Source organism: Amblyomma mixtum, chromosome 5, assembly GCF_055824585.1.
Source record: "Amblyomma mixtum isolate Tamu chromosome 5, ASM5582458v1, whole genome shotgun sequence".
Taxonomy (NCBI): domain Eukaryota; kingdom Metazoa; phylum Arthropoda; class Arachnida; order Ixodida; family Ixodidae; genus Amblyomma; species Amblyomma mixtum.
Window position 1 is genome coordinate 106905744 of NC_143016.1, and position 20183 is coordinate 106925926.

General features: G+C 49.1%; 1 protein-coding gene across 1 annotated transcript; it reads right to left on the reverse strand.

The window, feature by feature from the left end:
* Positions 1 to 13594, reverse strand: LOC149343286 (uncharacterized). Its single transcript, XM_089542351.1, has 4 exons — positions 13327 to 13594; positions 7053 to 8167; positions 1463 to 6680; positions 1 to 710 (listed from the first exon to the last, which is right to left on the reverse strand). Exons 1-4 carry the CDS (start codon positions 13592 to 13594, stop codon positions 1 to 3), a joined length of 7311 nt encoding a protein of 2436 aa, XP_089398477.1.
* Between the last annotated feature and the right edge of the window lie 6589 nt (positions 13595 to 20183).

Consider the following 20183-nt stretch of genomic DNA (forward strand, 5'->3'; position numbering starts at 1 on the left):
CTAGGCCGTGGTGAGGCATACAATCCTGCCGTAGCTGTGCACCGGCTCCCGCTTGGAGTAGAGCATCCGCCACGGCTTCAGCTCGCGGCTGCCGATCTTGTCCAGGATAGGCCGCGTGGCAGTCGAGCGCAGAAAGAAGGCGGCGATCAGGTCCACCTCGTCCTCGTCGCTGCAGGAGGTAAGCAGGCTGGACAGCAGGGACTCTGCAGTCTCGGCGTCGTCGGCGAACAGCCAGCGGAGTATGCGGCGGCCCACCTCGTCCCGTTGGACGCCTCCGTATCCGCAGATGTTGCGCTCGTTACGCGTCGCCACGCGAATGTCGAGTCCCACTTCGTGCACCGTGGACGCCAGGTAGCGCTTGCGGTTGAAGCCGAACACGTGCTTGTCGTACGAGGCGAGCGCGTCGAAGTACTTGTCCTTGTACTCGAGGACCAGGATGGTGCGCGCGAAGGACGCTCGCGACAGCCGGACTGTTCCGAAGAGGATACCCGTGGCCGGGTTGAATGGGAACTGGTAGATGTTCTGCAGCTCCTGGCTCGCGGGCTCAGGCAGCAGGGTGAAGAGGTTCTTGCCGCTGGTCAGGTGCAGCATCTGGTTCCAGAGCAGGGCGCCAACCTCCTTGAACGGGTAGTCCTCGAAGATGTGGCAAAAGCCGCAGAAAGCGACCTCTTCGTCGAAGATGATGACGCTTGCCGCGCCGCAGATGGTACCTGTAGGGAGGCGATAAAATGCATGTAAATGTACTGTCGAAGTATGTCTGCAGAGCAGGTGGCACGATGGGCTTCTCGATAAAAATAATCGGTGTTCTCTGGGGAACAAACCGAAGCACTTGGCCAAAATTTTCGTCTAATAGAAGCATTCAAATAAAAATTATGGCTGTTCACTCCTTGCGCAGGAACAAGTGCGCAGGTCTTATGTTCTCTTGTATCTTCTGGAGTGGTATTTCAGCCCTAAACGAAACGCGGTAATACTTATTTCATATAAGCAATCTACGAAAGAAAAATGGCATAAGGAATCAAACTGAAGGTACAAGAAGCACAGGAGAAAACTAAAATTGTTTTCCGTTTTGAAGTCTGAGTGCTGTAACAAATATCTACAACAGATATCACGCGATGTTTTACAGCGTTAACGTCCTGCATTTGGCAAGCGAAAGAACAAAATGGGCCAAGGTGGGCTAGGAATGGCATTCAAGAATGGAATTGACAGTTCCTGTACCGAGGTTATGATAGAATTTATGCGACAGTAAGGTCTGCGTTCCCGCTCTGCAGACTTATTGCAGACCGACCTCACCTACTTGTTCGTCGGTTGCGATGTCTGTGCACTGATTTACTGTCTCTATGGTGGCCTTTCTTACAAGATCACTCATCTCGCTGCTAGCGATTACTTAAGCCGTCTGCTGCGCCATCTTTCAGATGGTTGCACGCCCTCCACTTTTGCATTTTTTTGTTGTATCTTTGCTTACCTTGTGAGGTATCGATGGCCACGAAGAATCCGCGCGGGCAGAGGATATGTCTCGTGACGACCGCTGCTGGGACGACACATGCGCTATCCGCATCCTTAAAAGGCAGGGAGAGCAGCTGCCTAACATCGTCGTCCGTGGCGATTCTCAGTTTGACGTTCTCGCTGATGCTGGACGGGATAGGGGCCAAGTTTGTTGGGACATCATGGAGGCCAAAGCAGATAAATGACTCGAGCGCCTTCTCAGCAGGGATCTGCTTGTTGCACAATGCGCACGTACTCGAGCTTGTACGTATGACGCCCTTTAGGCCGCCTGCAGACTGTTGTTCGGCTACGGCTTGCTGAGTCTCCGATTTCACAACCGTCGTGGTGGCAGTCGTCGTCTCTAATTCTTGCTTAGTTGACCATCCTGACACAGCTGCCGACGAAATTTTTTCGGCTGAGCCGGCTGCTTCCGCTGCTACTGTTGGCTTTTCGGATTCGATAACGGTCGATGCTGATGCACTTTCGGCTGTCACCGATGCAAACACAGCATTTGGCGGCAGATCTTCTTTCGGAGTTTGTGCTGCCAGTTTCTGTCCCTTCTTGATTCCTGTGCCTGACTCTGTCCCTTCTTCAGCTTCCGTGGCGGACTCCGCGTTGGACGGTGGTGTAGGAGGTGGAGCCACAATCCCCTCGGATGACGCCGCTGTTTTCGACAGTTTGTCCATTGACGACGCCCGTGTAGAAACTTCGCTCTCGAATTTCGATGTCTTTTTTGCCCAGGGCACCGTCTTGTTCTTGAGCATACCTGAAGCGAGCATGGTCTGCATCATGTAATCCTCCACTGAAGGAACGCTATGCACCGAAGTTGACGAGGCTGTCCTGCCTTCTTTAGCCCATTGTTTGTCGTCAAAGAACTGTGCCTTTTGTGCGGCGGCGAGGACACCCTCGGCACCCGAAGCCGAACGTCCACCTAGGACGCGTCTGGCAACAGCCTCTGCGTAGGCATTTCTGATTGCTGTCAAGCTCGCGGCGGGCGATAGAGTGATAGGTTCGTTCATCTTGGTACCCGAGGATGATGCACGCAGCGATGGCGCCGTAATGTGGTCGAAAATTTCGCTGACCAGTACTTGCTCTTCTGCCATAACCATATCGGTTTGATTCTCTTGGGCTTTGTCAGTGGGCGCCACTTCGACCAGGTAGGTCAACGCTCCGGGCTCGAGTTTCCGAATGACACATCTGGCTCCGCGACTAGACGAGAATGAGATGCGGTGCTCACCCTGAGAGGCGCTCTCCAACTGGGAATGATCAATGTTACCGTCGCTCTTTCGCGTGGCACCGAGCAGGGAGCAGCGATAGTCATCGACATACTGATCGCCCAGTCTTGGGCTCGTTGTAGCCGTTTGGTAATAGACGGGTATTTGCTGTTGCACAATACCTGGATGAAACTCCGAAGGTCTGTCCGCGGTGCGGGCCGCCTCTTGCCGTTCGAGCGCGGTGGCATGCTTGCGGACGTCGGTCCCGCTGACATGCTGTTGAATGATCTGTTCGATCAACTCGGCAATCGACTTGCAGCGGACAAGTTGAGGCAAGCCTTTTTCTTTCTCCACTTTGAGTTCTTCCATGCGGCGTTCCTGTTCTGCGCTGGACTCCATCGCGGAGCTTTCAGACGACTCAGCGTGAACTTTCCTGGAGGTTTCCTCTACGGAACACGGGAACTCCCTAAATCTTTTAACGCCCTTCTTGGCCTCTTCACGCCTCGCCGCCTCTTCAATGGCCGCTGCTATGAAGCGCCTGACAGCATTTTCCGACGTTTCCTGACCCTCGTGTTTCTTCACGTAGACTTTGCCTTCCCTTTCTTCAGTTTCAGCTTGCGCAGTTACCAAACCAACCTTTTGAGTAGTTTCAAGCGTTTTCTTCTCTTGCGCACTGCCCTTCCTTTCTTCCTTCGGTGCTACGGAAATAGGGGAAATTCTCCCGTGCTGTTCAAAGAGCCGTTTTCTTTCTTCTCGAAGCAAATCAAATTGCTTTTCAGGCGCAAGTTTCTTAGCCTCTGCTTCCCTCTCTCTCACGGTAACACGACTTTCTTCTTGTGTCTGTTTAGTAACACCGGAGAGGAGTTCTTCGGTCTTCACCTTGACCTCTTTCGTTGTGTCTACAGTGGCAAGCGCGCCGGTTTGAATCAATTGCGCAGGCTCCTGTTCTTTCTCTTTCTTCCGGGCGGCTTCACAGTAGAATTCTTCGAGAACGCCTGAGTATGCCTCCTGGTCACTGCCTATTTCAGCTTGCCCTGCCCCGATGAATGCCTTTTCAGCGGTTTCAGTGACCTGTTTCTGGGGTTCTTGCGTCAGGTCGTCCTCGCTGCGCCGCATAAGGAGTTCCTCCTCGTAAGTCTCGTATTTCAGCAGGCCGAGAGACTCGATTCCTTTGGACGATCGCACCGTGAGTACGTCGTCCGGTAGCGGCTCAACGTGGTAACGTGCGCTGGCTTCAATCTTCCTCTCCACTTCGCGAACTATTTCAGCCAGGATAGAGTCCTGTGGCGTATATTGAACCAGGCTGCTATCAGTGTATGTCTGGTATCCTGCTTGTTCGCCGGCTTTACGTTGTTTCTCAGCCTCGTACAAAAGCTGCGCAGTTTGTGGCTTTATGAGCGGCTCAACAACCTTTGTCTGTTCGTACTCTTCTTGCGTTTTCGGTCCGAAAACTCTTTTTATTCGGGGAAACTCTGCAGAAGCTACTGCTTGCTTTTCTACTCGTGTGGTTTGCTCCATCATTTCTTTACTTTGGGATAGCTCTGTCTGGAGCGGTCTCTGATCGAAATGCGTGATTTCCAAAGGTGTGTCAAACAGGGCGGCAGCCGCTCCCAGGCGACTGCTAGTGTCAAGTTGAGGCCACTGCAGTGCGTCACTACGATCAGTGACTTTGCGCGCTGTCTCAGTGTAATGAACTTCCTCTGACGACGCCTTGGGAGTTGACCCGAGCAACGGAAATTCGGGCATCGGCGTGAGGGCGGTACCACTTCCCACTTGCTTTTCTTTACGCTCGATGACGTACTCCGCAGATACGTCGAGCGGGGATTTAGTGATCAGCGGTTCAGGTTGGACTGCAGCCTGGGTTGGCTCGGTGCCTGATGTGACCTGGAACGACTGGAAGTCTTCTTTCACGCCACTGTCGAGAGCGCTGTCGAAACTTTTTTGGTACTTAGAGCCTTCAACCTTTTCAAAGAATGACTGCTGAAAGGGAGCCTTGTCCTTCCATCGTGTGCTGGACATTTGTGTCATTGTCAGCTGGGCGCCTGAGGACAGCGAATAGTTGCTCGCGTCTGCCGACGTCGGTGAAGCACTCAAAATCGCCTCCTTCGAGCCAGGTAATTTTGCTGAAGAGGATATTGTCCGACTTACTGACTCTTTGCTCACCGACTTCATCGACGTTTTCTGCTGCGGGGCGTCCAGCTTCGGGGATTGGACCAGTAATTCGTCTTTTGCAACGGTGACGCTCGGAACGTCAGCCTGCTTGTCCAGTTGAAAACTGGTTCGATGTAATAAAGATCTTGAAGACGTCTTTTTCTTCAAAGAGCTCGGAGGCATGGTGATACTCTTATCCCGCACATCTAGCTCTGTCTGAGCAGTTCCTTTGTCAGAAACGATCTGCTGAACCGCGCCCTGCTCATTAAAAGTAGTCAACGTCGTGCTCTTGCTGTCACTCACTATCAACGCATCAGGTGCTTTGTGCGAGGAAGAAAGAGCTCGGTGCACTGTTTCCTGAATAAGCGACCGTGATGACTTTTTGGGAATTGCAGTCGTGAGGAGACCACTCTTCTCAGTCGAGTCCGCTAAAGTTAATGTCTGCCCGCTGTCCAAAAATTTATGCTGAATCGTCTCTTGCTTCATAGAAGTGCTAATTTTTCCACTAGTGTCGGCCAGTGTGGCATTAAATGGCATTTTTTCTGATGGTAAACTGGCTCGATGTACCTGTGTCAGCGATTTTGAAGAAGTTCTCTTTTCAAGTAGAGGTTTATCAAGCGACTCAACGAGCGCCGATGCTGTCTTTTGTTCAAGTCCACTTGTCTGTTGAAACGCTGTCTTTTCGGTAGAATACACTGTCTTGTCCTGCGTATCAGCAGTTTTCAACATATCAGCTGCTTTCTGCGTTGTGAAACCTTCCTTGTGTATGGACTCCTGAATTTGTGTCCCCCTTTGAACATCTGTATCCAACAGAGTGCGTGCTGCTTGCTTGTCTGTAAGCGTTTGTTTAAATGTGCCTTGTTCCGCGGCAGCGGTCACAGTCTTCCCGTGAACATCACTTAGCATCGGAGTATCAGGCACCCGGTCTGAGGAAATGCTTCTTCGATAGACTGACTCCTGAATTATTGACTTTGAAGACGTTCCTTTCGGAGTAGGAGCTGTGAAAATACTATCGCTTAATGTCGATATAGTCTGCATTTTATCGCAAGGCAAACTGGTTCGATGAGCCGACTTCTGTATTAGCGATTTTGAAGACGTTCTCTCTTTGAGCATAGTAGGAGCCAATAAACTAGGCTTGTCATGCGTATCCAGCAACGTCGCTCCGGCAGTTTCAAGACCACCTGTCTGTTGAAGCGTAGCCTGCTGTGTAGAAAACGTCGTCTTGCCCAGTGTCTCAGCTGTTTTCGACACATCGGGTGTTTTCTGTGACGTAAAACTAGCTTGGTGCATGGTCGCCTGGAATTGTGACTTCGAAGATGTCTTCATAGGACTGAACTTTTCATCTTTATCCAAGAGTGTGTGCGTAGCTTGCTTGTCTGTAACCGACTGCTGAAGTGTGTTTTGCTCTGCAGCTGCGGTCAGCGTGGTGGCTTGTGCATCACTTAGTAAGGCTGTATCAGGTGTCTTTTCTGAAGGAATGCTCCTTTTATAAACTGACTCCTTGATTATGGTCTTTGAAGAAACTCCTTCTGGAGTAGAGCTTGTGTACACAGTCGTTTTTTCAATAAGGCCCGGCATCAGTTGATTCGTGCTGCTTTCAATAAGCTTCTGTTGAACAGCGCCTTGGTTATTAGAGGTACTGATCATTTCCCCTTTGATATCAGTCAATGTCGATATAGCATCTGTTTTACCAATGGGGATGCTACTTTGGTGCACCGACTCTTGCACCATCGATTTTGATGATTTCTTTTCAAGCAACCCTGGAGTCAACAGACTTGGCTTGTCTCTCAAATCTGTCAAAATGCCTGTTCCTGTTTTTTCAACAACAGTTTGCTGAAGCGGAACTTCCTCTGCAGATGTGGACTTCTTGTTATGGATGTCAGCTATTCCCTGTGTGCCAAGACCTCTCTCCGTGAAGAATTTACTGCTCTGGACGGACTGCTGCGTCAATGACTTTGAGGCAGTTCCCTCTTGAAGCAGACTTGGAGTCAAGATACTAGCCTTCTGAGTCCAATCTGTCGTGCCTTTCATATCCGCAACTTGTGATGGTTTTGTTTCCTGTAAGGACTGCTGTACTTGCGATTTTGAAGACATACTTTTCTGAATCAAAGTGGCACCGGACGGAACATTCGTTTCTCCCGCAAGGATATTTTGTTGCGAGCTTTGACGCCCCGCTACACTTGTCACTTGTGTGGTGGTTTTAACACCCGTGGCTGAAACTTGCTTCTGACTTTCAGTAGTTGCTTCTTCTACAGTTGATCCAGCAGCGCCCATCTTCGCGGTCTCTGCTGTCAAGGATGAGACCAGGCTTTTACTTCCAGCAGTACTACCGACCGCGTGCACCTTTTCACTTGACGTGAAGGAAGATGCATTAGACTCTTTCGTAGCGGTCGCGCCTGTCATTCGCCTTGCCGTTAGTGTTGTGGACATCTCAACGCCCTGTCCAATTCGACTTGCGCCGCTCGTCAAGAGCGTTGCATCGGTGGAGAACATCCCCGGGACGCCTGCCAGGTCCTTGTGAGTCGTGCTTTTAGTTAGTGACGCCGTGGACAGCTTCGATGCGGACATTTTCCTCTGGTCGGTTAGAGATTTCAGCCGCTTTGCGGACTCGTACTCGGTTTTGCTGGCGGACGCCAGCGCTCCCTTGCTGCCCTTAGTTTTAAGGGCCCGCACCATTTTCTCCGAAGAAGTGGCAGTGTGAAAACCTTGCACGTGTCCCGAGCTCGTGCCGTGGGCTCCTTGTAACGCGCCGCTCCTCGAAGACTTCGCGTTCGCGGCTAGCGAGGAGGAAGTGTGGCGTTGAGCCTCGTGCCTCATTTCACTGGACGAGTGGAAACTGCCGGCCTTGCTCGCTGCTGTCGTGGGGGAGCCGAGCCTTCCGTGCCTGGACGAGACGCCGTGCATCTCCATCTCGACGAGTTCGCGCAGAGCTCCGTGCTCCTCGCGGTTGGTGGGAGACATGGCGGCAGAGCGGCTCTGGCGTATCTGCGAGCCGCTCAGGCGGCGACCCCTCCTCGACGCAATGGAGCTGCCGCTCTCCTCCAGCTGCTGCGCAAGGAGCAGGGCGGTTGCCTCGCCGCTCCGGGCCTTGCCTCGGACCCTCTGGTCTCGCGAGAGGCGGCTGTCGAACATGGATTCCATTCCGCTGCTGATGGGCGTTATATGTATCGACGTGAGGCCATTGATGCCGTTTCCGGACGTCCGTTGCGAGGCGCTTCGACTCTCGCTCGAGTGCGCCATCTCGTGGATGAGAGAGTCACTGCGCGATGACTGCATCCTGAGGTGCGCGTGCTCGGTGCCGCTCAGGATTCCCCCGTGACCTGGATGTAAGACGGCGACATGAGTATTTTGTCTCAAGTTTGCGAGAGGAACACATCGCGTGTGATATTTCAGCACCCGCGAGCTTGAAATCACTGCGCCTAAATATTTATACGTTTTGGTACTGTCATAAACTGCGCTCCAGAACTTTAACTACGTACGCTAGGATCCTGCGAGTGACTGCTTTGCTACTTCTAAATGTAGCAACATGGCAAAGTAAGACGTAATATGTAGATGTAGGCCAGTAAACGAAACAAGAGCGTGAAGGCTTCTGACGCGCGCCGTACGCATCGCAGCACAAAAATAGAAACCAACAGTTGCCTATAGGAAATCATATAGAAATACTTGTTTCGTTAGTCTGTGCACTCGTAATGGGTGTACGGCACCAAGAAAGAAAAAAAAACCTCATCCTATGACGTTGTGACCCGGATTTCTGTCATTGTTTGCCTCTTCCTTGTAGCTGGTTTGGTTTGGTTTGGTTTATGGGGTTTAACGTCTGAAAGCGACTGAGGCTATGAGAGACGCCGTAGTGGAGGGCTCCGGAAATCCTATACACCTTGTAGGGCTCCTTGTAGCTATACACACATCACGAACTAGATTACTCTACAGAGAAGGACGGGTATCACTTTAACCATGCATAAAATTTAATTTCAAGGATCATGAAGAATGACATTTCTTATGCAGCATAAAGACAAAAAGAAAATTAAGGGCACTAAAACTAAGAGCACGCACTCTACACAGCACACGCTTTCTTTTTTTTTTACAAGAAACCTTCGAACGTCCTCATCCCTGTCACACCCTCACGCGTGGTCGCCATGCTGTCTGCACTCTACAGAAGCCAAATAATGCCTCAAATATAGGAAATAGCATCCTTCCAATTTCACTGGGCTGTTCTCTCTGTTGCTTTCAAAAGCAAAATCTATATTTTCGCCGCTAGATCGCGGCTGAGGAATTAAACGGTTCATGCTACTCCTGGCGTCTCGATGCGCTGCAACCACTCATTTACCTCGAAACCGGCTCGACTGAGAGAAGAGCACAGACACCCAACACCCAAGCTACCCTACCGTGCTAGACTGAAGCATGAAGCAAATCGGGTTGAAGAAAATATGCATTGAGTTTTCACTAAAAGTCAGCTTCAGGTCTGCGAATGCAAGCAGTAGTTCTCTTTTTGAAGTTATCGCATAATATAAGTTTGTTGTTCAGGTAAGATCAGAAACACGGACATGCGATAACGTGTGTCAGCGTCCACCCGAAACTCTGGTGTGCAGTGTGTTTTATAGCCTTTGTCCTAGCCACAGGTAGGTCCGATTAGGCTCTGCGTGAAATAAACGCTTTCAGAACGTCTTGTGAAACCTTTTTCGTACGCAATATGCGAGCTTTATAATGTTCATATGTGATTTCAGAATGACCGAGAGTAACTATTTGCAGTACTGATCACTGCTCTGACTATTTTGATTGATAAAGAAATGTTCCTTCTCTGCTTTTTGTGATGACTGCGTCAACCCGGTCCATATAGTTCACGCAGCGCACTAAGGCATAGACTGGGCGAAAAAAAAAGGAGACCAAAAAATTGCGAGGACACTTTGGCAAGAGGAGTGAAAGCCAAGGACACTGCCGTGACGACTTCCGGTGGATGTGACGTCACACCGTTACCGTGGCTATATGATACCCAAATTATACATCTTTCGGGGATCATAAGTGTTAATTGCGCTTAATTACACATTTCCCCATCCAATTTGACACAAATCGGACGTTTTTCCGACCATTCTGTGACAATTTTCACTATGTCGTGACGACCTCCGGTGGATGTGACGTCACACCGTTCTCGTGGCTATATCGACGTCCACGCTATTTCGAAGCAATGTTGACATTTTTGCCTATAATTAACTAATTAATCTACAGTCATCAGACTTGGCTTCTAGATTCATTTCTTCCTCCTCTATCGGAAGAAACCATTGGTTCTATCTTTTTTTAGTTCCCGAGTTAAAAGCGTGTGACACGCTTTGTTAACGGACGACAGTATGAGCCATTAAAGGCTTTTGCCTTAATACGAGGCTGACTCGTATTTTATACTTACTTCGACAGCGGGGACATGTACAGGCAGAAGACAGAGCATCGGACAAGGAGGATACAACTGGAAGCCAAACTAGCACGCGTAAACAAAAACAGAAGAGTGAAAAAAAACTAACAAGGATACGAAGGGCCCATACCATTGCTAACTTGTTTTACTTGTACTCAAGCTTCTGACTGCACGTTAACCACGTATGAATTTAGTCTAATTTTAGAGTATTAAGTGATGTTCTACAGCGACAGCGTTTAAGGCCTCGCTTCCCCTTTATCTGGCGGCAGTGTCGGTGGCGCAACACACCATACTTCAAGCGTTATGCTGATTGGTCAGAGTGGAGTATCGTCACGCATAGCGTCATGATGACGCGTTACGCTGATTAGTCAGAATTCGAACAGCTGATTGGTTCAAAATCAACTTCGGTACCCGTCACGCCGTGAGGAATTCCCTACCCCACGCCCATGCCTAGCCCCTATGGTGACAGATTAGAACATATTCGGCTGGAGCGCAGAAAATACCCACCCCCTCACATAAAACTAGATTCCATCGCAGCCATAGACTGGGGGAAAATTCAGACCAACACTTTCCCTAACTTGTTCATCCTACACAAGATTAGCCCCACTCAATATCAGAATACATGCCCTTGGTGTGGAGCTTGCCCTACACTCTACCACATATCGTGGGAATGCACAACGAAACCAAAACACTTAACTGTATCCAACCCGACATATGAGCAGTGGGACGTGGCCCTGACCAGCAAGACCCTGGATCAAGTTGGTTCAGCAAGTCCGTCAGTCAGCTAAAGCCAGTGGCGCCTTGGACTAGGGTGCCACCCAAGTTGCTCGAGCAACCTTCCTCAATTCAAATAAAAGTTTTCTCTCTCTCTCTCTCTCCCTGAAGCTTACCCGAGGAGGTAATGTTGAGTAGCATCATAAATGCACGACATCCTACATCCGTACCGTGAGTTACTAAACACTCTGACCATGGCATCAGCATTTCACACAACCCCAGATGTTGCTGAAATTCGCATTAACACAATAGTAACGTCCGGTCAATTTTAAACTTCTAATTAAGATTTTATTTGCATGAATTAGTTTGACGCTTGACTTCACATTGAACCATCCTCGTCCCACCTGCCTTAATGCCTCCGTCCAGTCCTACCACTATCAGCTCCGCTGTACTCCAGCCTGCGCTCACTGTCCCGAGTCCTAAGGAAACCTTGAACACTGTTTCTGCACATGCCAGATCACTATATACTTCTCTCCTCCGCGCTCTTTTAATCCTGGTGAGCCTGGTTTACCCAGGACCAGTTGAAGGCCCAACTGGCCCTGGTGTAACAAGCGCGTTTCCAACTCGGCAACTAAAACAAAGTTGCTGATTAAGCTTCTTTCTCTCTGTGTGCTTTTATATGCTCCCGCTTTCGAAATAGAGACCGGTTGCAAGTAAGTGCTATGTTCGTCTTTTATTTTCCCCGCCAGTCCGTGTGTTGGTGCACAGCAAGTGTACAGCTAACTGTAACGAAATGAACAGGCCTAGAAAAGTACGATTCTCACTTCTCTATAATCGGCGACAGCTTTTTTTGGGAATGAAGCCAAAGCTGTAAGGTTTCAGCGACCGTAACTGTTATTGCGCCAAATAGTTCGGCCGCACGACAGTGAATGACAGCGTGGCGCCCTGGTCCCTCCGCGGTGGCTTCTCTCCGAAGAGAAAAGTAATGTCCGCAAGCTAGGTCTATATTCGGCTGCGTAGGAAGAGAGGTTGTATTTCATCTTAGTAGCTTTCGCTCCTTTGCCAGAGGAAGTTGTCGTGGAGTATAGTGCTACCGACATCAGATGCCACATATTTTATTTAAAAAAGAAAACAGCGATCAGGAACCTCAGCCGCTGTACCTGAGAAAAAAGTTTCGAGATCGAACCACTGCGGCCCGCACCTTTCACTCAACAGCAAAATGGCAAAAAAAAAGAAGGCACTTAAGACTACTTGCGTGATTTGAATGCGACAGCATTTTCTACTTTCATTTTATTACTATTTATTTTTAATTTCTTCTTTCTAATGACACACCTACTCAGATGAAGGAAGCCAACAGTCACTGACACCAAGGAGTACAGGAGAATGTCTCTATTTTTATTTGTTTTGTTGATCAGTGGCGAATTAATATACCTATTTTATGACTTCTGTTGATAAGGATAAAGGTAAGGCAACGCAATTTAAGCAAATTTAAGCGCAGTTTATGATAAGCGACACAGTGTTATGGCCAATGGGTTGCGTGCGCGCATCGCAATCTGGAAGTCCCGGATTCAATTCCCCTCACTTTCGGAAGCAACTTTATTTCTCTTTAATATCACGGTGACGTCATCTGCGATTTTTGGGATCAGCGGTGCTGGTCAACGCCTACGCCGGAATTCGTTGTCGATGAGATATATGCTTTCGCATTGAAACCAGTGAGCCACCGCGACGGGTGGAATAAGATTAGGTGGAAAGGAGCTGAGATTAAGTGGAAAGGGGCATAGATGCAGAGTCTGTAAGGTGAGCCGGCTAAGAATCAGGTGACTGAGTTGTTGAAATGTGTAAGCATGTCACGCCACCTCAAGTAATAAAAACAGGTCACGCCTTTCTCGCCTTTAATTCTATATAAGTGCGCGTGCCTTCTTTTTTCCTCATTGAAGTTGAAAGTTGCGCTTCTTTCCTGTCGTCTCTATCCTTTTTCCTGTGAACGTCTTTTCAGCGCACAGCCTTTCAAATATGAATTCTATCTCGCCTCGCATGACGCTGAATATCGCCAGGTGACGGTAGCTGCAGCCAAGGACAGCACTAAGCACCATGCTGTGAAAGATTTCTGGCGAAAGAGCGCAGCAAATTAGGAATTAGGAATAATTAGGAGTGCAGGAATTAGGAATAATAGGAAATTAGGAAATAGGAATATTTACACAGTGGACTCCGCACGCATATCAACGCACCATCAAGGAAAACCGTGCAGAAAGAGCTCATCGCCCTGCCTGGTACATGTGGTACGCTAGCGAGGACTCCCAGGCTTGCTTTTAATTGTACTCCTTTAGCACCTCTGAAGGAGGACGCCATAGCGCAAGCACCGCTCACCGATCAAGCTCCGGTGCATGGCGGAGGCGGATCCGGCGGGGTCCAGGCGTTGACCGCCGGCGTGCGAAGAGACGCGCCTGTAGACACTGCTGCTGCCCCCACCTTGGCTGCTTGCGCTGCTGCTGAAGGCGATCAGTGTCCGGCTTCCACCGCCCAGGCCTGCCGAGGCGGAAGTCCTAGGCGAGCCCAGCACGACGCCCGGCTGCGAGCGGTGGCCGGCCAGCTCCGCGGGCGGCGTGGTGCCCGTGCGCGACCGGGAGCGCCTCATGGCTGGCGCAGCGAAGTCTTCACCGCTAGCTGCCTGCCCCGGGGGCCGCTCAGCCACTCGGTGAGAAGGCGCTGCTCAGGCCCCACGCCTCGCTCGGACAGTCGCCGCCGCGTGACGCTTCGTTGTCTTCCTTCTTCTGAACGCACGCCCATGGGCGCCCTTCCGGTATGGACAAAGCGACGGCTTTGGCGATGGGGAAAAGGCATTTATAGTCGTACTGAACTGGTCAGAAATTTTCCGGATGTGGGTGGATGTTAGAAAAACCAAAAACAAAGCCTCCTTCCGGGAACCCTCTCCCGTCAGATTCACCTCCCTATTCGGTCCAGCGGATGGATCATGCATGTCCCTTCGTGCTTCCAAGCTTTTCATTTATTTGGTTCCCTTGATCGGGGCGTAAAGACCGGGCAGAACTAAATTTCACCTCACCCATGTCCAGCGAGATTTTGTCCTGCGTCCACAGACGCGAAGGAATACGGAGCGAAGAAAGCAAATAATTCGTTTGGGTTATTTGTTTCTAGGGCTAGTTGTTTAGCACATGGAACAAGTAACCCAAAGGAATCATTTACTTAAATAAGTAAATAATTTGTTTCATGGGCTAGATTTTAAACCTGGTAAGTTTTGGCTAGTTGTCCAAAACTGGCAGTGCAGGAAACAGGAGGGACAGTTTCTTTATGGGTGATGAATAATTGATGATAACAGTAGTGGTGGGTGAGAGTCAATGAATTTTTGAATAGAAGGGGACGCCCATGTTAGGGGCCTATCTTCTCTGTGAGGCAAGGCTGAAAAACAAATTTCTTCTTTGAGAAAGCAGGCTGTGATCGGAGGTATAAAGTATATACGGGACTGGAAATCCTCAGCACTTATAGTTCGAAGCTAGTAGTCCTGTGGCCTGAGGCTGATCATTCAGACTCAGATTTACTCAAGCCATGGCCGGCATTTTAGGGGTTCGTTCGCTTCCGTTACATGATGAAGTCGAGCAAATGAGCTCGCGGTCTACGTCAGTATAGCAGCGACCGTTATCTCCTTGTTGCTCATTCAATCTCAAGCCGTGCTTCTGTGCTGCGTGCAGTATCTTGTATTAAAAAGGCCCACATATCTGTCCTTGTTGCTATTCTTTTTTGTTTTTGCTGTGTGTCCTGGAAATGTTTCTTTACGTGTTGTGCTGTTGTTCGAGGGCGTGTTTTATTACTCTTTACTAAATAATGATCACTCGGGCTTGATGAATGATCTGATGCATGTAAGCATCTAAAGTTTCTAGGATTGAAGGTCTATGCCGCAACCTAAAATTCTATACTTAGAGCCCCTTTTCCACCCAGCAGCTTGAAAACTACGTCAGTTTCTTTGAAATGAGAAAATTTCGATTCCTAAAATTCTCTGAAACTCCGTAAAAATTCCGACTCTGTCAGATTACATCCAATTCTTTCAAAAATAAAAAAATCCCCGATTAGAACATTACTGGTATCAAGAAAGGTAAAAATAACGGCACACAACAGTTCTTCGGTTGCTAGGGATATTTCTGAATGCAATTAGTGCTATACGATGAGAAGCAGTTTGTTAAGTGAGTGAAGGCAAGTGGTGTACATGAAATTTAGGGCAAGTGGTGATCCTGCCTGTTTATAGTGTGCTTTACATTTATTCTGTGTAGTTCTTAGTGGAACTCTTTAGCTATGATAGACGTCCATGTTGCCTAATGCTAATAGACACTTTAAGAATAGGGGACATGCCAATACAGGGAAGGCAGTGTGCATCTGCAGGGGAATAATGCCCCTCGGGTTATTCTCCTGCGCATGCGCACTCCCGCTCCGCTATTCCCCTATACCGCGAACTGATAGGGTCCCCTTGTTCTAAATGTTTCTAATGTGGCGACCGCAGTCCTTCTAATGCCTATATAAAAACCCCAGAACACCAACCATTATTTCCCAATTCCGGAAATCGTTTGTATCTACTTTCAAAACTATTTTTATTTTACTGACTACTCTGTGAAATCATAATGCCCTGTATATACCTCACATGCTACGCTAGAAAATTGGACCTCTACCGATCACATGTGCACAGAAGGCTGCAAATTCTCAAAAGTTTTTATTGGGATCATGACACAAATGGTTCTAAAAAAATTGACTGTGGCTTAGCTTGGTTAAGCCCGGTAATTGCGAAAGCAATATCCGTAGCTACGCCATGGTTCAGCTGGTAGTGTAGCTGGTGGTGGTGCTTGTGGTTAGACTTGTGGTGATGCATCGGTTATACAATCCAACCCAATCCGATCCAATCCAATCCATTCCATTCCATTCCATTCCATTCCATTCAATTCCATTCCATTCCAATCCTATCATATCCTATCATATCCTATGATATCCTATCAAATCCAGTCTAATCCAATCCAATGCAATGAAATCCAATCAGCTATTCAATCCAATCAAATCAAATCCAATCCGCTAGGCGCGCCGCGCGCGGCGGGCGCAGGAGTTAGGCAGCAGCTACCAAGCGCGGCCTCGCCTCGCGACGGCACAAGTTGGAGCCCTGCTCTTGCAGCTGTGACGTCACACCGCTAGGCGCGCCGCGCGCGGCGGGCGCAGGAGTTAGGCAGCAGCCACCACGTGCGGCCTCGCCTCGCGACGGCACAAGTTGGGCTCCTGGTTTTTGCGGCAGATGGTATGACGTCATAGCAGAGGTCAAGCTAAAGGTCAATGGCAGCTACCGGGGCCTCGCCACGCGAGGAGCTGAAAGTGAAAGTAGTATTGCTTTCGCAATAAAAAAGGCCAATGCGGCTGGGAAAGGCGCGGAGGTTTTGTATGCAAGCGCCCGGTTGCTTTTTATGACTTCAACGGGGGCAAAGTTTATGTACGTCGTCCACCTTCTGTTCGCTCACGCCAGGGGCGTAATCGAGGGGGCGGGGAGTTATTTTGGTGTCAGAACACCGCCTGAAATTTTCTGAGCACTGCATCCCCCCCCCCGCCCACTTCCCTGCCCATCTCTTTTCGATCTTTTTTTTCCCCATGGTACACCGCGTCGAAAATGTAAAAAAAGAAAATAAGAGTGCCGGTTTGTTAGCAAAAATGGTTCCTGTTCTTAAAACCAGATGACGCCACTAAGCTTATTGTGATGTTGTAAATAACCGCGATTTTTCGTACGAGTGTTTTTTTGTGAGAAAATAAATCTTTACGAATCAAGTACACAGAATCTTGCGTGCACTCGTATGGTTATTTAGAAATTACAATGAACGAAACAACTAACCCCTAGGCTTTATTAAAGCAGAAAATTGACTAAGGTATTGTTTGGGCACAGGCTATCTTCTCTTTTTTTCCAGCGGCATATAACACCCGCTGAAAAATATTTCTGGCTACGCCACTCGCTCACGCCACCTAGGATGACGTCATCGAAATTTCCGTCGCCACTGCTGCTGCCTTGCTGAACGGACCGTGTTCACCTCTACCAGCAAGTAACACAGCACATGTCGTGGCCATGAGAGTCCATACTAGCTTCCTGGCTTCGAATACAACCCACGGAACTTTTCGTTCTTTTTTTCTGTGTATGTTACGCAGAAGGACCACATACAGATCGCTGAAATCGCTCACCGCGGCAAGTAATGGTAGCGCATTAAATACCTTCGGCTGTTTATTTTGGACAACGGGTGTGCGCAAACAATATACAGGTTTTTATGCGGATATAAAGAAGTTATCAGAATGGAATAATGGCACGAGAGAGAGCAGGGAACAAATTTGAGCAGAGTGAGAAGCTTTGATTGCTTCTTGATGTCAGAATTTGAAATTGCATAAAAGACTAATTTTTGGTCACCTTAACAAACAACATTCTTTCCTTCTCAATGCCTCACAGCTAGGCCGGCTATGGCTGATGGAAACTCACATTCCAGCAATAACGAGCGCCTAATCTTTTCATGCTGGTCTTAACTTACAGCGGGTGATGACGTTGACTAAGGTATATTTGCTCGAAAAAATTTGCAGACGGTTTGGCACTGCTGAGCTAGGAATATCGCGCAGTAGCCCTAATTGCGGTGGGCACATAAGGGCCTTACATAGTAAAGGCTTTCACCCTAAAGGATTTTACCATACGGCCTTTACGTAACTTAAAGGCCTTTGGTGACTTCTGTGACTTCCGGCGACTTCCGAAGCCAAGTTTTTGGACAGCTGGGTGAGAGCTCGACACCACGACCTCCCATCGATCGAGGTCAGTGAGTTGCCACTCCGATGGCAGCTGAAACTCAGAGCATATAAAGAGTATGTGGTGGAAATCAGCTCTTGGGGCTTCACTCTGGCGAGAACAGCCCTAGGTGCATTTTCTAAATGGGCGGGGAAGATAAAGTTGAGACTGTAGCTGGCGCCACGTCACCTGCTCTACTTTAGTGAGATATTTGCGAGGCGGGGGATAGTGGAGTCGTTGCTCCCTATAGTGGAGTGAGATCTCGTGGTATGTGATCATCCGGTCACGGGCTCTCTCTGGCTCGGCGACTTTACAGCGCGTGTAGCAGCATGAACGAGACCAGAAAAGGGCGTAAACACTAGCGCTAACAACTGTTTTTATTGCCTCGTGCTGTGGTTCTCAGTATCCACACATCCAAATTGTCATTATTGTTAAGCATCATACGGTTCAGGCCCACCTGAATGTCGTGCTATTTGGTCATGAGGTGAATTTGGGAGGTTTGGTTTCGGCACGCGATGGCGTAACCAAAGCGTAACCGTTTACGCACTTTACAGCGATAGCTGCATACGAAGGAGATTCGGCGGTGCAAGGTGAGTCGGCATCGCAATAGGCCCTGACCGAACGCTTCCGCTGTCCCGTTCTTCTCGGAGAGAATGTTTCATATCGTTTTCGTTCCCTTCCATACGTCGCTGCACCTGTTGGCGTAGGGCATGGGGTGGTCGCGACAGAAACACGTCCAGTCTGCACTGGCGGACCGACGCCGACAAATTACCGAGCACGACGTCGCGTTCCCCATGCCTGACGAGCTTTTTCACGGTTTCTTCCATACAGCCATCATTACATAATTCCGAGAAAATTTACCCAACTCCGGGTGAGAAGTCTTAGCGATACCCTCCGAGGCTAACGACGGCACAGTATCACTCAAGATATACTCTTCGTATTCTCCGCATCGCATGCTTTTGTCACCGGCACATTTTAGATATAAGGTCAACTCATTTTAGTTAATCCCGGAACAGTGTTATAAGAAGCGCTATATGGAAAAAAAGAATGTCTTGCTCGCGACCTACAATTGCAGGACTGTTCTCGACAACTTAAGGACGTCAAGTAATTAAATTTATCGGACGATCTAAAGTATTTATTAGCGTCCCGGAAGAGGGGGACAGTAATTTCGATTCCATATCTTTTTCATGACAAAGGTGCTGCAGGTGAGGCTGCCACATATAAGTGTTCACGTACAGGTTTAGTCAAAAGTTCCCAGGCCACAGGGTCTACTTTTCTTCGTTATATCCTGGCACCTCAGATGCCGATAAAGCTATCAAGGTTTTAAAATGTTAGAACAGTGCTTATTTTACTCTCTAGAGAAATTTTGAGCTTCACGGGTGTCGTAACGGCCTGACTATACTGCTCAGGAGCAAACCTCGTGGCCTGGAAAATTTTGAGCGACCTTGTACATAAGATAGTGCTGAAAATGGTTGGCCAGAGCCTACTGCACTGCCCCCAACAGCGAAGAACTCCCGACACAGTGCAAAAGGCATGGCAAGCAGTCTGGACAGTTGAACATTGTTACGTGGGCGTCCAGGTGGTCGTGTAGCTGAAACGCTCTTCCTGATCCAGATGTCGCAATCTCCTGAGTCGTTCAAAAAGATCTTAGCAGCACCGGCATGCCCTGGTAACATCTTGACAACTTGGCGCCAGTCTGCACCAAACACTCTTAATACAGGCTACCCTAATGTAACCACAGAGCAACTGTATACCAGAAAGTATGAAATTTTCAAATTTGATTTCCAACAAGATAACATCTGTAAGATATGAAGAGAATTGTGACATTCTGTTGCTTTTATTTAGAACCTGGACATGGGTGCTGCACCTTGCACCCGCCACCTTTCAGAAATGGTTGGTGTCAATAGGCAAGCAGCTATTGTAGCCGATCGGTACTTACCGCACTCGTAAGCACATATCCAACGTCTGCCGTTCACGTGCGTCACATCCAGGAATTTTATTCATCACCTAGCAGCCGCTTAAATTAAATGTACGTCAGACTGACAATCTTGTCGTATCGCAGGAAAGGCTCTCTCTTGCTGTATAGCAGCGTCCAGGGCTCCATGAACTCCTTGTCGACGCTGTTCAGTATAACTCCTGCCGCATGTGAAGCCGCGTAGAATGCGCCGACAAGTCCCACCTCACGGATTTTGGGCCAGGACTCCACCACGGCGTGCATCAGTGACAGCGCCGCTTCGTCGCCGTCCGCCAGGAGCCAGCGCAGGGCGGGTCGCCCGCGATGGTCCTTCTGCACGCCCACGTACCCGACTACCCGGCCGTCTGGGGCCGCGGTTGCCACCTTCACTGCCTGGTCTTCTTCAGCGAGGGCCACTCGCAGGAAGTAGCCGCGGTCGAAGCCGAACACGCTCCGGTCGTATTCTACCAAGGCCTCAAC

Bases quoted from the DNA above. Each gene is read 5' to 3' on its own strand.
- LOC149343286 (XM_089542351.1), bottom strand. From the start codon at position 13,594: ATGAGGCGCTCCCGGTCGCGCACGGGCACCACGCCGCCCGCGGAGCTG. The intron at 8,168-13,326 runs GTGAGCGGTGCT...TCTTACATCCAG, and splicing joins CATGCACCGGAGCTTGATCG to GTCACGGGGGAATCCTGAGC. The intron at 6,681-7,052 runs GTTAAAACCACC...GTTCCGCTTCAG, and splicing joins AGCAAGTTTCAGCCACGGGT to CAAACTGTTGTTGAAAAAAC.